Below are 22,883 nucleotides of genomic sequence, written 5' to 3' on the forward strand. Positions count from 1 at the left end.
AGGGGGTGATGAGGAGGAAGAGAGGGGGTGATGAGGAAGAGAGGGGGTGATGAGGAAGAGAGGGGGTGATGAGGAGGAAGAGAGGGGGTGATGAGCAGGAAGAGAGGGGGTGATGAGCAGGAAGAGAGGGGGTGATGAGGAGGAGAGGGGGTGATGAGCAGGAAGAGAGGGGGTGATGAGGAAGAGAGGGGGTGATGAGCAGGAAGAGAGGGGGTGATGAGCAGGAAGAGAGGGGGTGATGAGCAGGAAGAGAGGGGGTGATGAGGAAGAGAGGGGGTGATGAAGAAGAGAGGGGGTGATGAGGAAGAGAGGGGGTGATGAGCAGGAAGAGAGGGGGTGATGAGGAGGAGAGGGGGTGATGAGCAGGAAGAGAGGGGGTGATGAGCAGGAAGAGAGGGGGTGATGAGCAGGAAGAGAGGGGGTGATGAGGAGGAGGAGAGGGGGTGATGAGCAGGAGGAGAGGGGGTGATGAGGAAGAGAGGGGGAGATGAGCAGGAAGAGAGGGGGTGATGAGGAAGAGAGGGGGTGATGAGCAGGAAGAGAGGGGGTGATGAGCAGGAAGAGAGGGGGTGATGAGGAAGAGAGGGGGTGATGAGCAGGAAGAGAGGGGGTGATGAGGAAGAGAGGGGGTGATGAGCAGGAAGAGAGGGGGTGATGAGGAAGAGAGGGGGTGATGAGCAGGAAGAGAGGGGGTGATGAGGAAGAGAGGGGGTGATGAGCAGGAAGAGAGGGGGTGATGAGCAGGAAGAGAGGGGGTGATGAGCAGGAAGAGAGGGGGTGATGAGGAAGAGAGGGGGTGATGAGCAGGAAGAGAGGGGGTGATGAGGAAGAGAGGGGGTGATGAGGAGGAAGGGAGGGGGTGATGAGGAGGAAGAGAGGGGGTGATGAGGAAGAGAGGGGGTGATGAGGAAGAGAGGGGGTGATGAGGAGGAAGAGAGGGGGTGATGAGCAGGAAGAGAGGGGGTGATGAGGAGGAAGAGAGGGGGTGATGAGGAAGAGAGGGGGTGATGAGGAAGAGAGGGGGTGATGAGGAGGAAGAGAGGGGGTGATGAGCAGGAAGAGAGGGGGTGATGAGCAGGAAGAGAGGGGGTGATGAGGAGGAGAGGGGGTGATGAGCAGGAAGAGAGGGGGTGATGAGCAGGAAGAGAGGGGGTGATGAGCAGGAAGAGAGGGGGTGATGAGCAGGAAGAGAGGGGGTGATGAGGAAGAGAGGGGGTGATGAGCAGGAAGAGAGGGGGTGATGAGCAGGAAGAGAGGGGGTGATGAGCAGGAAGAGAGGGGGTGATGAGGAAGAGAGGGGGTGATGAAGAAGAGAGGGGGTGATGAGGAAGAGAGGGGGTGATGAGCAGGAGGAGACAGACTGTGTGATTGGGACTCGAACCCGGGACACTGCCCACACACACAGCTGCTAAGATACTTTCTCTCACAAATAGTATTTCCAGTCGAAGTCCAGAACCGCCACATCAGCTGAAGTGTATCTGCATGGAAGTAAATCCGTTGTACTCTGTGTCTTGTGTTTTCATTGAATCATAAATGTGATTCTGAAGCTCGATGACCTCACGCGGTGTCATTACGTGATGTGGCTGGAGACAATGTGCTCGGTTAAGGTGGGGCTTAACAGGTTACCTCGCCTGAATGGATCCGTGAAAGTCCACATCGCCTTTTCCTGAGGTCGGACACATGAGCTGAGCTTCTACCGACACCGTGGCGAAACAAAGACATCAATGTTTATGTCTTTAAAAAATACAGGTTTTCATATGACCAGCAGCAAAGCTTTTACTGTGAAAGAGTCACTGCATTTGGACTCATGTAACGGAGTTAGAAAAAGCGTTTTATTTTTATGTTTTATTGTGAATTTTACCGTTTTGTGTTTTATTTTGAAAACCCTCACTGCAAAAAGTAATGAACTAGATCAGTATAAACATCTCAGTCTGAGCACAATAATCCACACTTTAGTTGTTTTGACTGGTTTAGAAGTTGTTGGGCATTTGTCCCAGATTATTTCACTTGTTCTGAGATGTTTCTGACTCGTTTCGATACATTTCGTCCTTATTTCAGGTCATTTTCTTTGCCAATGGGGAAAGAAAATTGGTCTTATCTCATTGGCAATTTTACTTTCTTATTTCAAGCGAGATTTACCCTAGAACTGGTCTGAAATGTCCTCAAACAAGCAAAGCAAACTCGGTCCGATCAGGAAAAGTGTCTAAATGAGTGAAAACCGCTCAAAACAAGAAACATTTCCTCAATTCAACTCATTTAAGCCAATGCTTGATATTCACTTTTTGAAAATCCTGTATGCACGCTGCTCCCGGATGTTGTTTTGGGTAACTTGCCGCTCCTCCTTCAGTAGCGCGGTGTCTGCTGAAGAGGGTGAGTGTGTCTCCGTGTAAAATAATATATTTAACACATTTCCAATTTGATTTCGTCCCCATCCAAATATATATTAATAAGATAACATTTTCGCACGTAATCTCATGATAGTTTTCATCCGAAATTTTAAGTTTGTGCACTTTCTAAGTATTACATAGGTATTAGTGTCCCGCCAGTTCTGCAGCCATTTCACGCTGCTGTTTTTATTTTATAGGGAGCCAGTGTGTGTCAATGAGGAGTGATGGAGAATTATAGAGTTAATTCAGCCATGGCACATTCCTTTCGAATCTTATCATATTGTACTGTCAAAGGGGAACATTCAGGCGCCGACCTTCTACATGACTTGTGGCCTAGTCAACGTGGCACATTGTCCGAGAGGTAGACTGTTAGTGCCTACGTGTAACCGAGGCTATATAGCTCTCTTCATGTGGAAGTATCCCCAGACTCTGAATGATCAATGCTCTGAACATTGTGTTGACTGTTCAAATGTCTCCAGGCCTGTAATACGGTAATAAACTTCTACCATGTAAGACATCCAGACTGTGTCCCGTCTCTCCATCCACATCTCCTCCGGACTCCTTTAGTATTTCCCTAACAAGGAGACACTGAAACTGCATTTCTTTTGTCTCACAGGAGTAAAAGCGACAAACTCCACGCTGTTGTCCTGTCCTGTGTTTACGGCCTGCCCTACACCGAGCAGCCGTTACACTCGTCCTGTTCATTTGTGACCGTTGGCCGACATCAGCCGGTCTGTTTTCAGTGCAGATGCTCATTATTATTACAGTTTTGCAGAATGTGCTAATCCCTCATTTCCAGGTGAAGCCTGAACGCGCCCGGTGAGTCGTCGGCCTGACTCACTGGCTGCTTCCGAAACGGGCAGATCGCTAAGAGCTCTTACGCCAAACCGGATGTGCGTCAGCGTCCGCCATGGCAAGTTGCTTCCGAATTGGTAAGTCAGTTAGGAAGTGGTTAGGAAAAGGAGCCTTGATGCTAACTATCATAGCCACTTTAGCATAGGGACCTCTGATGCTAACTATCATAGCCACTTTAGCATAGGGACCTCTGATGCTAACTATCATAGCCACTTTAGCATAGGGACCTCTGATGCTAACTATCATAGCCACTTTAGCATAGGGACCTCTGATGCTAACTATCATAGCCACTTTAGCATAGGGACCTCTGATGCTAACTATCATAGCCACTTTAGCATAGTGACCTCTGATGCTAACTATCATAGCCACTTTAGCATAGGGACCTCTGATGCTAACTATCATAGCCACTTTAGCATAGGGACCTCTGATGCTAACTATCATAGCCACTTTAGCATAGGGACCTCTGATGCTAACTATCATAGCCACTTTAGCATAGGGACCTCTGATGCTAACTATCATAGCCACTTTAGCATAGGGACCTCTGGTGCTAACTATCATAGCCACTTTAGCATAGGGACCTCTGGTGCTAACTATCATAGCCACTTTAGCATAGGGACCTCTGATGCTAACTATCATAGCCACTTTAGCATAGGGACCTCTGGTGCTAACTATCATAGCCACTGCTGTCGCTTTAAGAAACAGCTGCTGAAATAAAATAACACTAAAGGGAAATGTTTGGATCATTTGGATTTATTTTTCTCCTTAAATGTCTTTGTTTGGACACTATGTTGTTGTTGGACACTAGGGGGCGACATGCACTTTTGTTTGGCCTGCACTCCACCAATAACTTTAAAGAAGAAGAAAAACAGCTGTTGGTGATGTCACTTCCCTTTCCCCTGTTTAAGGACGGATTGTTCAAAATGCTGCTGAAGCTCTAGTTCCCGAACTGCACAGATCTAACAGTCGACCCATGAAAGGTTAAGGAGTTAGTTGCTAGTGTTAGTGCTTAGAGGAGACAATTTGATGGTTTCGGATTGAGCCTCTGACTGTTCCTTACCTGTGCCACAGGTGGCGCTGCACTCGCTCCAGGAGCCGTGTTTCCAGTAGAACGCCCCCGCGGCGGCGCCCGCGTGCTGCGTGGCGTTCTGGTTGATGGTGTACTCGTAGCGCACGCCGGGGTTGCTCTCCTGAAACAGCAGCTGCAGAAGGACAGAGTGTTAGATTGGCCGGAGTGTTGGCGCTCACATCCCGTACCTGGATCCAGAGCGGCTCCATGGTGGGCCCCGGCGACGTCAGGTTCTCCTGCTGGCCCCTCCTCTCGTACTTGAAGAGCGCCCCCGCCGCCTTGTACTCGCCGTTCCACTGGATGGTCCAGCCTCCGTTCAGGAAGTACATGTTGGGGCTGTCGCTGCGCAGAGCCAGGAAGTTCCCCGCCTCGGCCACCTCCTCCACCCGGATGTCCCAGGCGCCCTCTGGGATCAGCCCGATGTCCACGTAACCTGCCACAGCGGCAGAGCTGAGGTCAGAGGTGTCCACAGCCATTGTTCCAAAACATGTGCGCGATGTTCGCCAACATTCAGCTAAAGTCTAACCCGTCTCAAGCCTGGGTCACACCCGGTCGAACCACTTTTAGGCGATTAATGGCGTTTCCCAAATGGCTGCGTGTATTTCTCGTTGGTGGAGAGCGTGGCTGTGGTGTTCAGGTCACCGCGCTCTAACCTGCGTCACACGGAGCAGCTCGGACGTACGGCAAACGCACAACCTGCAACAGAAGTACTGCACGCGTGTGTACGTGTGTGTGTCTCAGAGAGTACCCGCTTATTTGGAGGAGTATAGTCTATATCAGGGGTGCCCAAAGCCCGAAACAATTGTGTTGGCCCGCCAGAGAGTGACCTACTGCATCTGGTTAAAACTGACTTACTCTCATTCTTAAGTTCATTCTCAGTGGTAAATATGGGTGCAGTACACTTTTTGGCCACCAGCGTCAAATTGGGGGCGCTGTTTCACTCCTTTCGCAAAGTTAAGGAAACACTGCTGTGGTGTCTTGGTGTTTATCAATAGGCGGCGTTCACGTGACCTCACAACATTCTAAAGAGCCATAGTTTAACATTGAGGTGGAGGTCAACTGACGGTAACTATGGTAACTGACAAAATGCATATTTGTATGTCTTTGTTTTTTGGCTCATATCTCAGTCGTGACTGGAGGAATCCACATGAAACAAAAACCGTCACAAAGTTCGTCATCTCCTCTGTCGGCTCATATGAACTAATGTACAATTATTATCTCTGAAAAATGTCAAAAAGTGGTGACAATATGCAAAAACATGAGTGTGATGTTGTCCAATAGAAAGGTCTTTCAAACATAAAAATAATATCACGGGTTTGTGAATCTAATCACGATCAGACACTGACGAGGAAAAACATTTGTCAGTTTTCGTTTTGGAGATTTCTTCCAAAAACTGCATTTCTCCCATAGAGCTGTATTGGCCCCGCCCTCCATCTGACATTATGACATCATCACAGTCTAAATCGTGAACGCCGCCTATCACAGAGTGTTGTAGCATCAACTTTCACAGTTTTCCAACTTTTATTGCAAAGGTTGTTACGTCGACAACAGCATATGTTAAAAAGTGACTTATAAAAGAATTGATGCTGAACTGACACTTTCAAAATAGTCTAATGTGGCATTTTCTTTGAGTGAGTGAATGAGATAAAGTCACTGTAGGAGCTGCAGATGCAGGTGTTTTTTTTTTTTTTATCTGCACTAAATTGCTACAATTGTTGATTTTGTTTTACTGAAATTAGGCTTTTGCCAGAGTGACCATTTGTTTTAATATAACATGTTATTTGCATAGATAGAATCAAATGCAAATGTGGGCTATAGAAAAAATAAACAGTAAATAAAATAAAGTAGCTTTGTAATTTGCAGTTATGTGTTTTCTGTGCTTGACATGGCCGTGTTTGGCCCGAGACTCACAGGCACTTTTTCATCGGTTGATTCGCTCCCGCCGAACAGACACCATTAAGGAAGGACTTATACGACATGTGCAGAGGGCGGATCTGAGCGTGTGTCGGCCGCACTAATGGAGCGCGTGGTCCGTGACTCACGTACAAAGTGCTCAAGTGCGACTTACGGAAAGGTTTCTTACATAATGTACGAAAGAGATAACAGACGTGAGCGTCCGTGTGCTCTCAGTACGACCAGCTGTGACCAGAGCTTAAAGGAACAGGCCAGCGTTTTCCCACACTGAGATATGTTCTTACCTGAGCTGTGACGAGTTCTTTAGGACCTGTCTGATCTTCAGTCACGTAAACACAGCGCAGACGGCGTTAGCATTTAGCCTCTCCCTCTCTCCTCTATAGCTCCAAAACAGGTCAAGATAGAAGCTACCAAGCTCTTCCACGTTTCCCCTATTTAAATATGGTTACGTGAAGTGTTCCACTACAAAGTATAATTACACACAATTAAACTATGTGGATTTTCTAAGCGGATAAAAGCGGGGACTATATTGTCATTTTTTTGGTCTTTTTTTTGTCATTTTTTTTGTCATTTTTTTTGTCATTTTTTTTGTCATTTTTTTTGTCATTTTTTTTGTCATTTTTTTTGTCATTTTTTTTGTCATTTTTTTTGTCATTTTTTTGTATTTATTTTGTCCTTTTTTGTCCTTTTTTGGTCATTTTTTTTGTCATTTTTGTTTAAATTTTTTGTCATTTTTTTTTTAAATTTTTTTGTCATTTTTTTGTATTTTTTTGTCATTTTTTGTCATTTTTGTCATTTTTTTTGTCATTTTTTTTTAAATTTTTTGGTCATTTTTTTTGTCATTTTTTTTTAAATTTTTTTGTCATTTTTTTGTATTTTTTTTGTCATTTTTTGTCATTTTTTTGTCATTTTTTTTCATTTTTTTTCATTTTTTTTGTCATTTTTGGTCATTTTTTGTCATTTTTTGTCATTTTTTTGTCATTTTTTTGTCATTTTTAGTCATTTTTTTGTATTTTTTTTGTCATTTTTTGTCATTTTTTTTGTCATTTTTTTGTCATTTTTTTGTCATTTTTTTGTCATTTTTTTGTCATTTTTTTGTCATTTTTTTTGTCATTTTTTGTCATTTTTTTGTCATTTTTTTTCATTTTTTTTCATTTTTTTTGTCATTTTTGGTCATTTTTTGTCATTTTTTGTCATTTTTTTGTCATTTTTTTGTCATTTTTAGTCATTTTTTTGTATTTTTTTTGTCATTTTTTGTCATTTTTTTTGTCATTTTTTTGTCATTTTTTTGTCATTTTTTTGTCATTTTTTTGTCATTTTTTTGTCATTTTTTTTGTCATTTTTTGTCATTTTTTTGTATTTTTTTTGTCATTTTTTGTATTTTTTTTCTCATTTTTTGTCATTTTTTTTGTCATTTTTTGTGTCATTTTTTTTAAAATTATTTTTGTCATTTTTTTTGTCATTTTTTTGTATTTTTTTTGTCATTTTTTGTCATTTTTTGTCATTTTTTGTCATTTTTTTGTCATTTTTTGTCATTTTTGTTTTTTTTTTTGTCATTTTTTGTCGTTTTTTTGTCATTTTTTTGTCGTTTTTTTGTCATTTTTTTGTATTTTTTTGTATTTTTTTTGTAATTTTTTGTATTTTTTTTGTCATTTTTTGTCATTTTTTTGTATTTTTTTGTTTGTTTTTTTGTCATTTTTTGTCATTTTTTTTGTAATTTTTTTGTAATTTTTTTGTAATTTTTTTTTAAATTTTTTTGTCATTTTTTTGTATTTTTTTTGTCATTTTTTGTCATTTTTTTGTCATTTTTTTTCATTTTTTTTCATTTTTTTTGTCATTTTTGGTCATTTTTTGTCATTTTTTGTCATTTTTTTGTCATTTTTTTGTCATTTTTAGTCATTTTTTTGTATTTTTTTTGTCATTTTTTGTCATTTTTTTTGTCATTTTTTTGTCATTTTTTTGTCATTTTTTTGTCATTTTTTTGTCATTTTTTTGTCATTTTTTTTGTCATTTTTTGTCATTTTTTTGTATTTTTTTTGTCATTTTTTGTATTTTTTTTCTCATTTTTTGTCATTTTTTTTGTCATTTTTTGTGTCATTTTTTTTAAAATTATTTTTGTCATTTTTTTTGTCATTTTTTTGTATTTTTTTTGTCATTTTTTGTCATTTTTTGTCATTTTTTGTCATTTTTTTGTCATTTTTTGTCATTTTTGTTTTTTTTTTTGTCATTTTTTGTCGTTTTTTTGTCATTTTTTTGTCGTTTTTTTGTCATTTTTTTGTATTTTTTTGTATTTTTTTTGTAATTTTTTGTATTTTTTTTGTCATTTTTTGTCATTTTTTTGTATTTTTTTGTTTGTTTTTTTGTCATTTTTTGTCATTTTTTTTGTAATTTTTTTGTAATTTTTTTGTAATTTTTTTGTAATTTTTTTTGTTATTTTTTTTGTTATTTTTTTTGTAAAAATTTAAATAGTGAAAACGTGGAAGAGCTTGGTAGCTTCTATCTTGACCTGTTTTGGAGCTATAGAGGAGAGAGGGAGAGGCTAAATGCTAACGCCGTCTGCGCTGTGTTTACGTGACTGAAGATCAGACAGGTCCTAAAGAACTCGTCACAGCTCAGGTAAGAACATATCTCAGTGTGGAAAAACGCTGTTCCTTTAAGAGCTCAGTGATAGTAGTGACTGTGTGAGTACCAAGTCCTTCGCTCTCATCGAAAGTCTTCTTGACTGTGGCGCAGGTGGAGCCGTTTCCTTTGCAGACGCCACAGCGATCGGCCACCACACCGGAGTCGATCACCAGGTCACAGCCCACGCTCTGACAACAGGGGAGGAGAGGGAACATGAGGGAACATGAGGAGGAAACATGAGGGAACAAGAGGAAACGAGAGGAGGAAACAACAGGGAACAGGAGGAAACATGAGGAAACGAGAGGAAACAACAGGGAACAAGAGGAAACGAGAGGAAACATGAGGAAACAACAGGGAACAAGAGGAAACAAGAGGAAACATGAGGAAACATGAGGAAACATGAGGAAACATGAGGAAACATGAGGAAACATGAGGAAACATGAGGAAACGAGAGGAAACATGAGGAGGAAACAACAGGGAACAAGAGGAAACAAGAGGAAACATGAGGAAACGAGAGGAAACATGAGGAGGAAACAACAGGGAACAAGAGGAAACACGAGGAAACATGAGGAAACATGAGGAGGAAACAACAGGGAACAAGAGGAAACAAGAGGAAACAAGAGGAAACATGAGGAAACAAGAGGAAACACGAGGAAACATGAGGAGGAAACATGAGGAGGAAACAACAGGGAACAAGAGGGAACACGAGGAAACAACAGGGAACATGAGGGAACAACAGGGAACATGAGGAAACATGAGGAAACACGAGGAGGCAACAAGAGGACACATGTTACATTTGTCAGTGATCACGAGGCTAAAAAGCATCTACTTCACATTATCAACGTGGAATGTAACCGTTTCAGGAGGTTCTGTGATGCTTCTGGACCTTCACTGGGCCTGGTGTTCTACATGACACTGGCTGCTCCTGGTTTAGAACTTTGTCTGTGTAGGAACCACTGGTCATTGGTCAGCAGTCGGTTCATGAACGGCCTGTATTTGGGTGGAGGATCGTCCCGTGTCTTGACGTTCTCGGACCCTCCGGCTCAGTGCTGGGGACATCTGTTTCGGGTCTTCCACGTGACTGTTTTGTTCCGTTACCCTCAGGATCTTTACTGTCCCGCCTCCGCAGCGATGGCGGCGTGACCAGCGTGTTCCAGCTCTGTCAGACGTCTGCTGTACTCGCACAATGACAATAAAGATCTGTCTTATTGTTTGACTTTCCTGCAAAAATGTCAGAAAATGTCATGGAATCAAATGAAAGCCGCTCTCGGTGCCCACCCTGCCCACATCAGAGGGTGGCGTCTGACTCGGGCGCCGGGCGTGTGGACAGGAGCTCCGTATCTCGCTCTCACAGACTCATTCACGGCGGCAGAAGGTCAGACAGACGGTGCAAACACTGAAGGCACCAGGGAGGCGGGAACCACAGTGTGCAGGCGCCGTCACAGCTCGGCAACAGCTGCAAAACCACGCCCAGAAATACGGCAGATCCTCTTAAATGATTTGCCCTTGATTTGACAGGTTGTATCTAGATTAAAGGGGGGTTGTTCGGCAAAATGGAGTTTTCCAAGCTTTCCATCCTGTTATTCTGTCACTCCCTCATTAAAAACATGGCTGAAGTGTTGCCTTGGCACATTCACGTATTTCTGAGTAATCTGTAAAAACTCTGATGGCGGCCATTTTAGGGATAGGTTTGCCTGAGTCCTCCTAGGAACGCCCCCACCTCCTGGAGACGCCTCCGAGCTTTGGTCACCAGCCGAGTAACCAACCACTGCTCCTCAGCAGAACCCCCTCCCCACTGATGCCACAGACAGCGTGTGGAGGGGGCGTGTCTAAAGGCTCAGAGGTTCTTAAAGAGACAGAGGCCTATTTCAAGACATTCACTACAGCCATTTTGAGAGAGACATTTTATACAAGGCAGTTATTCTAATTTACTGCATTTACAGACCAACAGAAGGTTTGTCATCATTGTAGTGAGATATAGACTGGTGCTATGGGACTGACAAAAGCAGAACACCCCCTCTTTAAAGCAGAACACCCCCTCTTTAAAGCAGAACACCCCCTCTTTAAAGCAGAACACCCCCTCTTTAAAGCAGAACACGCCCTCTTTAAAGCAGAACACCCCCTCTTTAAAGCAGAACACCCCCTCTTTAAAGCAGAACACGCCCTCTTTAAAGCAGAACACGCCCTCTTTAAAGCAGAACACCCCCTCTTTAAAGCAGAACACCCCCTCTTTAAAGCAGAACCCCCCCTCTTTAAAGCAGAATACCCCCTCTTTAAAGCAGAACACCCCCTCTTTAAAGCAGAACACCCCCTCTTTAAAGCAGAACACGCCCTCTTTAAAGCAGAACCCCCCCTCTTTAAAGCAGAATACCCCCTCTTTAAAGCAGAACACGCCCTCTTTAAAGCAGAACACGCCCTCTTTAAAGCAGAACACCCCCTCTTTAAAGCAGAACCCCCCCTCTTTAAAGCAGAACACCCCCTCTTTAAAGCAGAACACCCCCTCTTTAAAGCAGAACACCCCCTCTTTAAAGCAGAACACGCCCTCTTTAAAGCAGAACACCTCCTCTTTAAAGCAGAACACCCCCTCTTTAAAGCAGAACACCTCCTCTTTAAAGCAGAACACGCCCTCTTTAAAGCAGAACACCCCCTCTTTAAAGCAGAACACCCCCTCTTTAAAGCAGAACACCCCCTCTTTAAAGCAGAACACCCCCTCTTTAAAGCAGAACACCCCCTCTTTAAAGCAGAACACGCCCTCTTTAAAGCAGAACACCTCCTCTTTAAAGCAGAACACCTCCTCTTTAAAGCAGAACACGCCCTCTTTAAAGCAGAACACCCCCTCTTTAAAGCAGAACACCCCCTCTTTAAAGCAGAACACCCCCTCTTTAAAGCAGAACACCCCCTCTTTAAGTCTCCCTGGTGTCTGACAGGTCTCGGAGACATTGCAGGGACGTCACAGAAACGTCTCACAGGTTGAGGACAACAAACAGTGTTCGTGACTTGCCTGGCTCTGCCAGACTCTTCCCTGTCCATTCCACGCAGGGAATGAGTCTGGTCACGAAGCAATTGGAGCAGTTTGAAGGGCAACATTAAGGCACTTCCTCTTCCTGGTCCAGTTCCTGCTGGTTCAGTGAGGTTTGAGGTTCTCTTCGTTGTGACGGCTCCGCCACAGCCACAGTGTCTAAAGCCGGAGCAGCCCTGTCTGCCACATCGCTGACTGTGAAGACTGTGTGAAGACTGTGTGAAGACTGTGTGAAGACTGTGTGAAGACTGTGTGAAGACTGTGTGAAGACTGTGAAGACTGTGGAAGACTGCCTCTGGGCATCTCTCTCCAGCACGTCTGTGTGAGGCGCAGCTTTCTCCAGAGACGGGATTCTTTCATCAGAACGAACGCCTTGATTAATAATGACTGTGAGTTTGTGGAGCTTCGTGGAGCTGGACATTCCCACAAAACCTGCTCTGTGTTTTCAACTATTTTTACTTTTCCATAGAGCAAAATGAAAAGTTGTAAAGAATGCGTTTTCTCTATTATCTGTGTTATTTGTATTATCTGTGTTATGTCATAATCGATCTCAGTCAGTAGATTCTGAGGAACCTCCGTCAGGCCTTCACTCTCAGCCTCGTGTTTTATCTCTGGCATCAGAAGTATTTCAGTCCCAAGAACAGGACGTGAAGGTTGTTTGTGTGAAAGGGCATTGTGGAGTTTCCTGCATCAGAAACAAAGCTTCCTCTGAAACGGTTCTGTTATGTGGTTATTGTACAAGTATAGAATAAAGATGGATACAACACGGCACACTGAGCACCACAGTATGGAAACATAAGGTAGAGAAGTGCTACCTTACAGATGCCATTGATGCACATATCTGGCCTTTTGCTACCTTCGTAGCACGGAGTCCCGTCAGTGACTGCGTCCCTCATCTTTTCAGAGAAGTGTTCATTGAGCGGCCGACAGTGCAGCTCACAGGGGCTGACTGAGGAGACACACAGTCAGAAGGTGCACAGGCACAGGTGATGGTGTTAGGTGGTACCTCTGTTGATGACTGCCTTCCAGCTGAACAGCTGGCCCTTGTAGGGCAGGCTGTTGAAGTGACTGCACTGCATGTCTCTGAAGCTGGGCTGCTCTGAAGCACAGGGGCTGGGGTTACACAGGCGGTACCGGCGCCGCTCCCCCAGGCAGTACCTCCCTCTGTGGGCAGGGCTGCAGAGCCGAGACACATGTGCTTTAATCTCACTGACGCACATCAGGCTGAAGACACTTTAGACAAAGGTACAGGACTATGTGTAGTAGAAACAGAATGACACAGTATGTACATGGCACAGCATATGATAAATATCTCTAATATATAGAATAGATGAACAACGTTTTGGTGAAAATACAGAACTGTTCTTCTCCACATTGGCCTGTCCTGGACAGAAAGTCTCACCAGCGGCTCCAACCTTGAATGGCAGATACACTGTAGGCTTATTTCAATGGGAGAGGCTCCTGTGAGGTGGACATTCTTTTACTTCGTGGCTCACAGTGAGGCCTTAAGATGAGAAATGACTGACATGTTATACATTTCCTGAATCCTCAGAGTCTAGAGAGTTCCCCAGTATCAAACATTTGTCTCTGTGATGTTCCCTGAAGAAACAGCGTTAAACATAGTAAAACTGTTTTTGTGAAAATGGTGAAAAAATGTCCTCAGGTTTGAGTTTGACGGTACCACAGTACCACAGTACCACAGTACCACAGTACCACAGTACCACAGAACCACAGAACCACAGTACCACAGTACCACAGTACCACGGTAAAAGTCACAGTGTAGTAACTTTGGGCTCAAATGAAACATGAAAATGTCCTCTTTACAATGATACCAAACACACTGGTGTAAATCAGTATCTAATGGGCTGGAAATGGCCTAAACCAAAATATGGACCAGTGTCAAAAGCGACTTTTTTGACATGGGGTGGTGAAAACTATGATAAAGCTGTAAGTCTGAAAAGGCTCATACAAAAATATAAACCTCAGACATGGACCTGCTTAAAAATCAACGACTTTTCGGTACCAATAAGCCAGATTTTGGGGTTTGGCCCATGGACTAGAACACTGAGTGACGCTTTCCTAGAACACATCTTTATATCTTAGAAAACCGACGTTCTTTCAGTACATGTGATTTAATCTACAACAGAACATGAGGCAGTGAGTGTTCTTTGTGATACGATCCTGAAGGTTAAATGGTGCTTGGTGTGGGGGTGCTGAGTGCCTCTCACGGCGGGCTGACGCAGTCCCTCTGGGCGCTCTGCACTCCGGAGCCACAGGTCCTGGTACAGGCCGACCACTCGCTCCAGGAAGCCCAGCCTCCATCCACCTTCTCTGGGTACTGTCCCACAGACACGCACTGGCCGCTGATGCACCACTGACGGACAAACACAAGACACTGATCACAGGCAGCTTAAACGTCTCTCAGCGAGCGCAAACATTTACAACAGTGCACACATCTAGGTACAAACACACCAGGAGAGTCTATGTCTGTCCGTGAACGGCTTTAAGAAGAGCTTTGTAGAAGGTTCAGACGGTCTTCTTAAGTGAAGTCTATTATAGTTTTGTTTCTTTCAGTAAGACACATTGCCAGTATCCACAGTGGGCTATTGAAAGGGGGAAAAACAGGCACAAAACACATAAAAAACACGGGAGAAAAAGGGGAGTAGGACGACACAAAACAGCATTTGTCACAGAGCGTATACAGAGGGCCATGAGGAAACATAAACACTCCAGTCAAACCACACACCAAACTCAGACAGATGTCAGTCAGACCCAAAGACACCATCCATCAGGACCGGAAATCCCACAACTATCATGCAATAACACGTATGTGGGGGAGACGGGGCGATCATTCAGCACACGAAAGAAATAACACCAGAAGGAATGCGAAAAGGAGACGGCCAACAGACAAACAAGAGCAATAAAAGAACAAGCAATGCAAGAAAATCTCAAATCAGCCATATCAGACCACGTATAAACTTCGTAACGTTCATTGTGTCTACTTGTGTTCTAGTATCACTTTTTTGGTTGGTTTTGTCAGACACTAAGGTCAGCGATGTTAAAGATCTTCTACCTTTACATGTTTCAGCGCCATCTGCAGGCCGTCATCAGAAGTATCACCGGCGTGCGGTGACGTGTCACTTATCAGCTGTTCTTACTTCCGAGGCGTGGCCAGTCTGACGGTCCCGACAGGTCCCACTGACTGGTCCCGCCCCCTGCCGCCCGGTGGATTCAGGGCGACAGGGGGCGTAATCATTGGGAGGAGGGTGTCCCAGGTGTGGCACGGTTGACGGTCCTGATTTCTATGGCTTCTTTTATTCAGCGTTTGAATTGATTGGTTTCCGATCCAATGACTGAGCCTCGTCCCAGTAAAGGTAAAAGATCTTTAACATCTCTAACCTTAGTGCCTGACAAAACAAACCTAAAAAGCCACATCAGACCCCTGTGAGAGGGAGAACCACATCATGAACCGGGACAATGGCAGGGTCACCCGTGCCCAAAGTAACAAGTCCCACCGCTGGATCAGAGAAGCTTCGAGATCAGGAAACATCAACATCTATGAACCGGGACGAGGGAGCTACACCTTATCCCACACCTGGAACCGTCCTGGAGAAGGCGCCAGTCAGTAGGGGGGGTAAGATCTCCCTACTGACTGGAAAACCCATGTAAGCTGCCTACGACACGGCACCTCCACCACCAGGGGGCGCTTCTGAGGAAGATCACAGGAAGTGCTCGAAACTAGTCAAGCAGGTAAAACTAAACCTTCTGTCTGACTAAAAGAAACAAAAGTATCATTTAAGACGACCTGTTTGTGCCGTCCACAAAGCCACTGTCTGTGCATGTCTGTGTGATTCAGAGCAGACGACTCACCTTATCCCGTCCACAGCTGGTCCCGTCCACGGCTCCGTCCAGTTTGGAGTGGCAGGTCTTCCCCACGGTGCACCACAATGTGCCGCAGACGTCCTGGAGGGAGACACGTGTCAGGGAAGTGTTTGAAGTGTTTGGACAGCATGCAGCCTCGGTGATGCATTATGATCACCACGGTAACGCCCCCACACTCAAAATGAGTTTAAAGGGTTAGTGCTAGATCGTCTGCTCCGGAGGGACGGTCTGCTGTGAGTTTGTATAGATCTATGAGTTGGTTTGTCCAAAAATACAAATAATCCTAATCCTTAAGGTTAGCGCCTTAACTCCCACCTGAACCGAGCACAATTATTCCAGTTTGGCTTTACCCCAATCCAAAAGCTTCAGGAAAAAGCTGTGAAAATAGCAACAAAACTGAGACGAAAACAATGATGGAAAAGTGGCAAAAATATCACAAGAAATTGCAAAAAATTGATGAAGAAATGACAAAAATGTGACAGAAAAGTTACAAAAATGAGTTGAATACCCAACGAAAAAATGATGGAAAAAAAATGTGATGACGTGAGGAAAAAGATCGTCTCGGTTCAGGCGGGGGTTAAGAGGTTAAAGGGACAATGCATGTTGGCCAATAGATACTTTCCATCTGGAGACCATTGTACAGCATTAAAGACAAAGATCATCCACACAATTAAACTTCAGACATAAAAGCTAAGGACAGCGGTCAGTGGTCAGATCTGACTCAGGCCCAGACTGACATCACTGTGTGTAAAGGAAGACGGGATCATTCTGGGCTGCGGATGTTCGACCTCGGCCCGTCCACTCTGCCGCCATCGAAGTGACGCTCCACTGCAGCACTGATGGAATTCTAATTTACAGCCTCGTCTCAGAGCGAGGTCTTCAGAGCATCAGTAAGTGCAGAGCGAGGTCTTCAGAGCATCAGTAAGTGCAGAGCGAGGTCTTCAGAGCAGTAAGTGCAGAGCGAGGTCTTCAGAGCATCAGTAAGTGCAGAGCGAGGTCTTCAGAACATCAGTAAGTGCAGAGCGAGGTCTTCAGAACATCAGTAAGTGCAGAGCGAGGTCTTCAGAGCATCAGTAAGTGCAGAGCGAGGTCTTCAGAACATCAGTAAGTGCAGAGGGAGGTCTTCAGAGCATCAGTAAGTGCAGAGCGAGGTCTTCAGAACATCAGTAAGTGCAGAGCGAGGTCTTCAGAACATCAGTAAGTGCAGAGCGAGGTCTTCAGAACAGTCAGTAAGTGCAGAGGGAGGTCTTCAGAACATCAGTAAGTGCAGAGGGAGGTCTTCAGAACATCAGTAAGTGCAGAGGGAGGTCTTCAGAACAGTCAGTAAGTGCAGAGCGAGGTCTTCAGAGCATCAGTAAGTGCAGAGGGAGGTCTTCAGAACATCAGTAAGTGCAGAGCGAGGTCTTCAGAACATCAGTAAGTGCAGAGCGAGGTCTTCAGAACATCAGTAAGTGCAGAGGGAGGTCTTCAGAGCATCAGTAAGTGCAGAGGGAGGTCTTCAGAACATCAGTAAGTGCAGAGCGAGGTCTTCAGAACATCAGTAAGTGCAGAGGGAGGTCTTCAGAACATCAGTAAGTGCAGAGGGAGGTCTTCAGAACATCAGTAAGTGCAGAGGGAGGTCTTCAGAACATCAGTAAGTGCAGAGCGAGGTCTTCAGAACATCAGTAAGTGCAGAGCGAGGTCTTCAGAACATCAGTAAGTGCAGAGGGAGGTCTTCAGAACATCAGTAAGTGCAGAGCGAGGTCTTCAGAGCATCAGTAAGTGCAGAGCGAGGTCTTCAGAACATCAGTAAGTGCAGAGCGAGGTCTTCAGAACATCAGTAAGTGCAGAGCGAGGTCTTCAGAGCATCAGTAAGTGCAGAGCGAGGTCTTCAGAACATCAGTAAGTGCAGAGCGAGGTCTTCAGAACATCAGTAAGTGCAGAGCGAGGTCTTCAGAACATCAGTAAGTGCAGAGCGAGGTCTTCAGAGCATCAGTAAGTGCAGAGGGAGGTCTTCAGAACATCAGTAAGTGCAGAGCGAGGTCTTCAGAACATCAGTAAGTGCAGAGCGAGGTCTTCAGAACATCAGTAAGTGCAGAGCGAGGTCTTCAGAGCATCAGTAAGTGCAGAGCGAGGTCTTCAGAACATCAGTAAGTGCAGAGCGAGGTCTTCAGAACATCAGTAAGTGCAGAGCGAGGTCTTCAGAACATCAGTAAGTGCAGAGCGAGGTCTTCAGAGCATCAGTAAGTGCAGAGCGAGGTCTTCAGAGCATCAGTAAGTGCAGAGCGAGGTCTTCAGAACATCAGTAAGTGCAGAGGGAGGTCTTCAGAGCATCAGTAAGTGCAGAGCGAGGTCTTCAGAACATCAGTAAGTGCAGAGCGAGGTCTTCAGAGCATCAGTAAGTGCAGAGCGAGGTCTTCAGAACATCAGTAAGTGCAGAGCGAGGTCTTCAGAACATCAGTAAGTGCAGAGCGAGGTCTTCAGAGCATCAGTAAGTGCAGAGCGAGGTCTTCAGAGCATCAGTAAGTGCAGAGCGAGGTCTTCAGAGCATCAGTAAGTGCAGAGCGAGGTCTTCAGAGCATCAGTAAGTGCAGAGCGAGGTCTTCAGAACATCAGTAAGTGCAGAGGGAGGTCTTCAGAACATCAGTAAGTGCAGAGCGAGGTCTTCAGAACATCAGTAAGTGCAGAGCGAGGTCTTCAGAGCATCAGTAAGTGCAGAGCGAGGTCTTCAGAACATCAGTAAGTGCAGAGCGAGGTCTTCAGAACATCAGTAAGTGCAGAGCGAGGTCTTCAGAACATCAGTAAGTGCAGAGCGAGGTCTTCAGAACATCAGTAAGTGCAGAGCGAGGTCTTCAGAACAGTCAGTAAGTGCAGAGGGAGGTCTTCAGAACATCAGTAAGTGCAGAGCGAGGTCTTCAGAGCATCAGTAAGTGCAGAGCGAGGTCTTCAGAACATCAGTAAGTGCAGAGCGAGGTCTTCAGAACATCACTAAGTGCAGAGCGAGGTCTTCAGAACATCAGTAAGTGCAGAGCGAGGTCTTCAGAGCATCAGTAAGTGCAGAGCGAGGTCTTCAGAACATCAGTAAGTGCAGAGGGAGGTCTTCAGAGCATCAGTAAGTGCAGAGTGAGGTCTTCAGAACATCAGTAAGTGCAGAGTGAGGTCTTCAGAACATCAGTAAGTGCAGAGGGAGGTCTTCAGAACATCAGTAAGTGCAGAGGGAGGTCTTCAGAACATCAGTAAGTGCAGAGTGAGGTCTTCAGAACATCAGTAAGTGCAGAGGGAGGTCTTCAGAACATCAGTAAGTGCAGAGCGAGGTCTTCAGAACATCAGTAAGTGCAGAGCGAGGTCTTCAGAACATCAGTAAGTGCAGAGGGAGGTCTTCAGAACATCAGTAAGTGCAGAGCGAGGTCTTCAGAACATCAGTAAGTGCAGAGCGAGGTCTTCAGAACATCAGTAAGTGCAGAGCGAGGTCTTCAGAACATCAGTAAGTGCAGAGCGAGGTCTTCAGAACATCAGTAAGTGCAGAGCGAGGTCTTCAGAGCATCAGTAAGTGCAGAGCGAGGTCTTCAGAGCATTACTAAGTGCAGAGCGAGGTCTTCAGAACAGTCAGTAAGTGCAGAGCGAGGTCTTCAGAACATCAGTAAGTGGACACGTGGGCTGGCGATGGGCTGAAGGTGAAGTGGAGCATGTGGGGAAAGAGCACGAGAGTCCATCAACATCTGCCTCAAACATCGCAGATTATGAACGTTCCAGATGTTTTCAGCAACGTTTAGGTCAAAGCCTTGTTAGAAATCATAAAGAGGGAAATGGACTCAACATATGAAGTGCTTTTCTACCTTTTTCAGCCCAAAGCGCTTTACAGTAGGAACCAGTCACTGCATCATACGCCCCATGTTCTTTAAACTTCAATGGATCATTTTGTCCCTAGTCTAGCTGTTTTACATATATAAAAAAGAAAATGTATGGCAAAGCTTGAAGTGCATTTAGGTGGTCCACCGTTCAAATGAATGTGTTTTGTCAAAATATCGAAAATTTGCCATTTCGCGCATGTTTCCAGTTTTTCCAGTTCGGGTCTGGTCTGAGGAAAGGTGCTTAAGAGTGGGTCACCGTGTCCGAGGGGTGCGCAGGGTGTCCCTGGAGGTCTGGAGGAGCCAGGGGGCTGAGTGTGTCCAGGTAGGCGGGTTTGGGGGTGCCTGACAGGGGTTAGTGGATGAGAGAGAGGGGGGGTTGTGGTGGGTGATGGGGCCTGGCTGGAGGTCTTGGGACAGGGCTCTGGGTCTCAGCCCCGTCCTGAGGCTGTTAGGACCGGGCTGGAGGTATCAGACCCGGCCTGGAGCTGTTAGGACTGGAGGCCCCGGCCTGGACAGGAGGTAAAAGCTTATAGCACCTGGTATTCTCAGGCGTCTCCAATCCAAGCACTAACCAGGCCTGACCTGCTCAGCTTCCAAGATCCAAAAAGGGTCTGGATTGTCGGCGCTCAATGTGTTACAGTCAAAATGTGCTGATTCTAACAGCCCTGTAACAGTTTGTGAAGGTTTAATACAAAATATTTTGTAAAAACTCAAAGATTGCAGACTTCACAAACAACTTGAATAAACAAGCAAAGAATAGTCATTCAATCAAATTCAAAACCATTGTACAATATTAAATAAGTAAAGAGATCAACAGCACAGCTGTTCAGCTTCATGATGCAGATCCTGCTATTGACGTGGACCTAAACAATGTTGGAATTAGACACAAAATGGTAGAAATTCTTTTTATGACCAAAGGAATGTTTTAAAACTGGGGACATGGTCATTGGTTGACATTGGGGCGTTTGATGAACCAGTGAACACAGACACTGGAGGAAAAGAAGGTGAGACACAACAGTGAAGATCCAGACCCTCTGTATGAAAGGAGTACGAGGTAAGACCAGGCTATGATGGGTCCCATCCCCCGCTTTGGGAACCACTGCTCTACTACACAAAGACACAGGACATTTAGAGGGGATTTTGGATCTGTTGTTCAGTCTTTGAATAGTCAGGCTGGGAGTTAGAGCACGACTCCCCTTCATGGAGAACAGGTTGGGAACCCCTGGCCAAGAGCATCTTTGTGGTTTCTCCAGGTGCAAAGGGAAGGTTCGTTTCACCCGTTTCTCTGGTGTTTCATAATAACCAGACCAGAATCCTGAATCCTCTGTTTACAAATGCATGTGCGCGCTCGAATCAAGGACCCCCTGTCTCTGCCGCACCCCCCCCCCCCCCCCCCCGTCTCTGCCGCCTCCCCCCCCCGGGCTCCAAAACAAACACACAGATTAAAACGACCTCTGTAACAACCTGGACATATAATAATACAAGATGTGGATTCAAAGAGGTCAACAAATCCCTCTGCAAAACAAACGCCTCGGATTCATCCACAGGCTCGGGGTGTTTGCTGCCAATGAATCACGGCCTGATAGGATTATGAACGTGATGAATATTTCATAGGCTCGATGACGTCTTGAGCTGAAAACCTCTGGCTACAAATCGTGCTGTGTGTAATGAAACGAGTGTGGTGAGCGCAGGGACGTGTGCAGAGGTTTGCAGCTGGTGAGGCAGATGTTGTGTAGACTCCAATGTAAAGTCAACAAAGCTCTCTGGAAGCTGTAAATGTTTAAATAACAACAGCATTTTCATAAAAAGCTACATTTCAAACCTATTCGGCCTGTCATGATAACACAATTCCAAGTTCAATACGCTGAGGCTGGAATATATTACAATAAACGATAGACTTGAGAACTGAAACTAAGTTAAAAGTCATGGCTGGATGGTAGGGCTGCTCGATTATTGAAAAAATAATAATCACGATTATTTTTGTCATAATTGAAATCACGATTATTCAAACGATTATTTGTTGCCTTTAAAAAAATCCATCAAAAAAGTGACAAAAATCCATAAAAAAAAAAAGACAAAAATCCATTAAAAAAAAGACAAAAATCCATCAAAAAAATGACAAAAATCCATCAAAAAAATGACAAAAATCCATCAAAAAAATGACAAAAATCCATCAAAAAAATGACAAAAATCCATCAAAAAAAATGACAAAAATCCATTAAAAAAAAAGACAAAAATCCATCCAAAAAGTGACAAAAATCCAAAAATTAGAAAAAAAAATTGAAAAAAAAAAAAATTGAAAAAAATAATAATAATATTGAAAAAAAAAAAAAAAAATTGAAAAAAAAATATATAATCGATTTTTTGCGATTATGCTAATTTTGTAATCGTTTACTGTTGTAATCGAAATCGTAATCGAATTTCGATTAATTGCACAGCCCTACTGGATGGTTCATCACAGCAGCACTGAGAGCGTCTGACATTCATTTCCTCGTTTACATGGCGCTGCCTTGTGTTCTTCCTTAAAAACTCAAAGGTCAAACTCTGAACTTTATTAACCCCATCGTGAGCGAAACAATGTGTGTGTCCCGCGGTGGGTCGGCGCTCGCTTGGCCGTCATTGCGTTAACGCGACCAAAACAAAAGCACACGTCCACCCCCCACCAGGGGCGTAAGCAATGGCCGCTGGCTGCCCTGCTTTATGACCACGACACTGGGGGCCGCCATTGCTCCGCCAGTGCTGTAGTACCTCCATATCGCCGCTAGTCCCCCATTGAAAAGCATTGGAGTTTAAACACCTTAAAAACAACTTTAACCTGGTTTCAGTTTTTTCAACACTAGACTCGGCTGATCTTCCTCCTGAGATAACACTGGGTTAATCACAGTTAAAGAAACCAGGCTGGTTTTCATAAGAAGAATGTTTGAAATCTGGTCTTAATGAGGCTCGGACTGTTAGCATTGGAGCAGCGCAAGCTACACGTCACGCAAGGGCGGAGTCTACGGTGAAAATCCCGCCCTTATGTCCTTTTTAGGAACATGCTTCATCAGAGTTGGGGAGGAGGAGTCTGTAGATCCTCCATGACCTCCTCCATGACCGTGGTCATTATGGTAAACGGGGAGGAGTGAGGAGAAGACGTCCATTATGTTTTACAGTCTATGGGCGTAAGCACCAAATTCTGGGCCCTGGTTACAAACATCTTAGATTTGATCTTAGCGATTAAATCTCTCACCACATCTGAAACCTTAAAGTGTAAAGTTCTTGCTCTAAAAAGTTACGCTGGAAAAGGCATCACACATTTTCGTTAATTA

The 22,883-nt window shown here is 44.7% G+C and overlaps 1 protein-coding gene across 1 annotated transcript in view; it reads right to left on the bottom strand.

The window, feature by feature from the left end:
• The window catches only part of adamts7 (a disintegrin-like and metallopeptidase (reprolysin type) with thrombospondin type 1 motif, 7), a gene marked incomplete at both ends in the record, with an annotated part of 128,729 nt that overhangs the window by 35,885 nt on the left and 69,961 nt on the right, over positions 1–22,883 (bottom strand). The window contains 7 exons of the mRNA XM_079554538.1: positions 4,300–4,441; positions 4,497–4,741; positions 8,912–9,032; positions 12,679–12,812; positions 12,870–13,039; positions 14,092–14,237; positions 15,734–15,826. Of these exons, the coding sequence (XP_079410664.1) occupies positions 4,300–4,441; positions 4,497–4,741; positions 8,912–9,032; positions 12,679–12,812; positions 12,870–13,039; positions 14,092–14,237; positions 15,734–15,826 (1,051 nt within the window). The remainder of the gene's footprint in view (positions 1–4,299; positions 4,442–4,496; positions 4,742–8,911; positions 9,033–12,678; positions 12,813–12,869; positions 13,040–14,091; positions 14,238–15,733; positions 15,827–22,883) is intronic.

Source organism: Gobius niger, assembly GCF_951799975.1.
Source record: "Gobius niger genome assembly, chromosome: 4".
Lineage (NCBI taxonomy): Eukaryota > Metazoa > Chordata > Actinopteri > Gobiiformes > Gobiidae > Gobius > Gobius niger.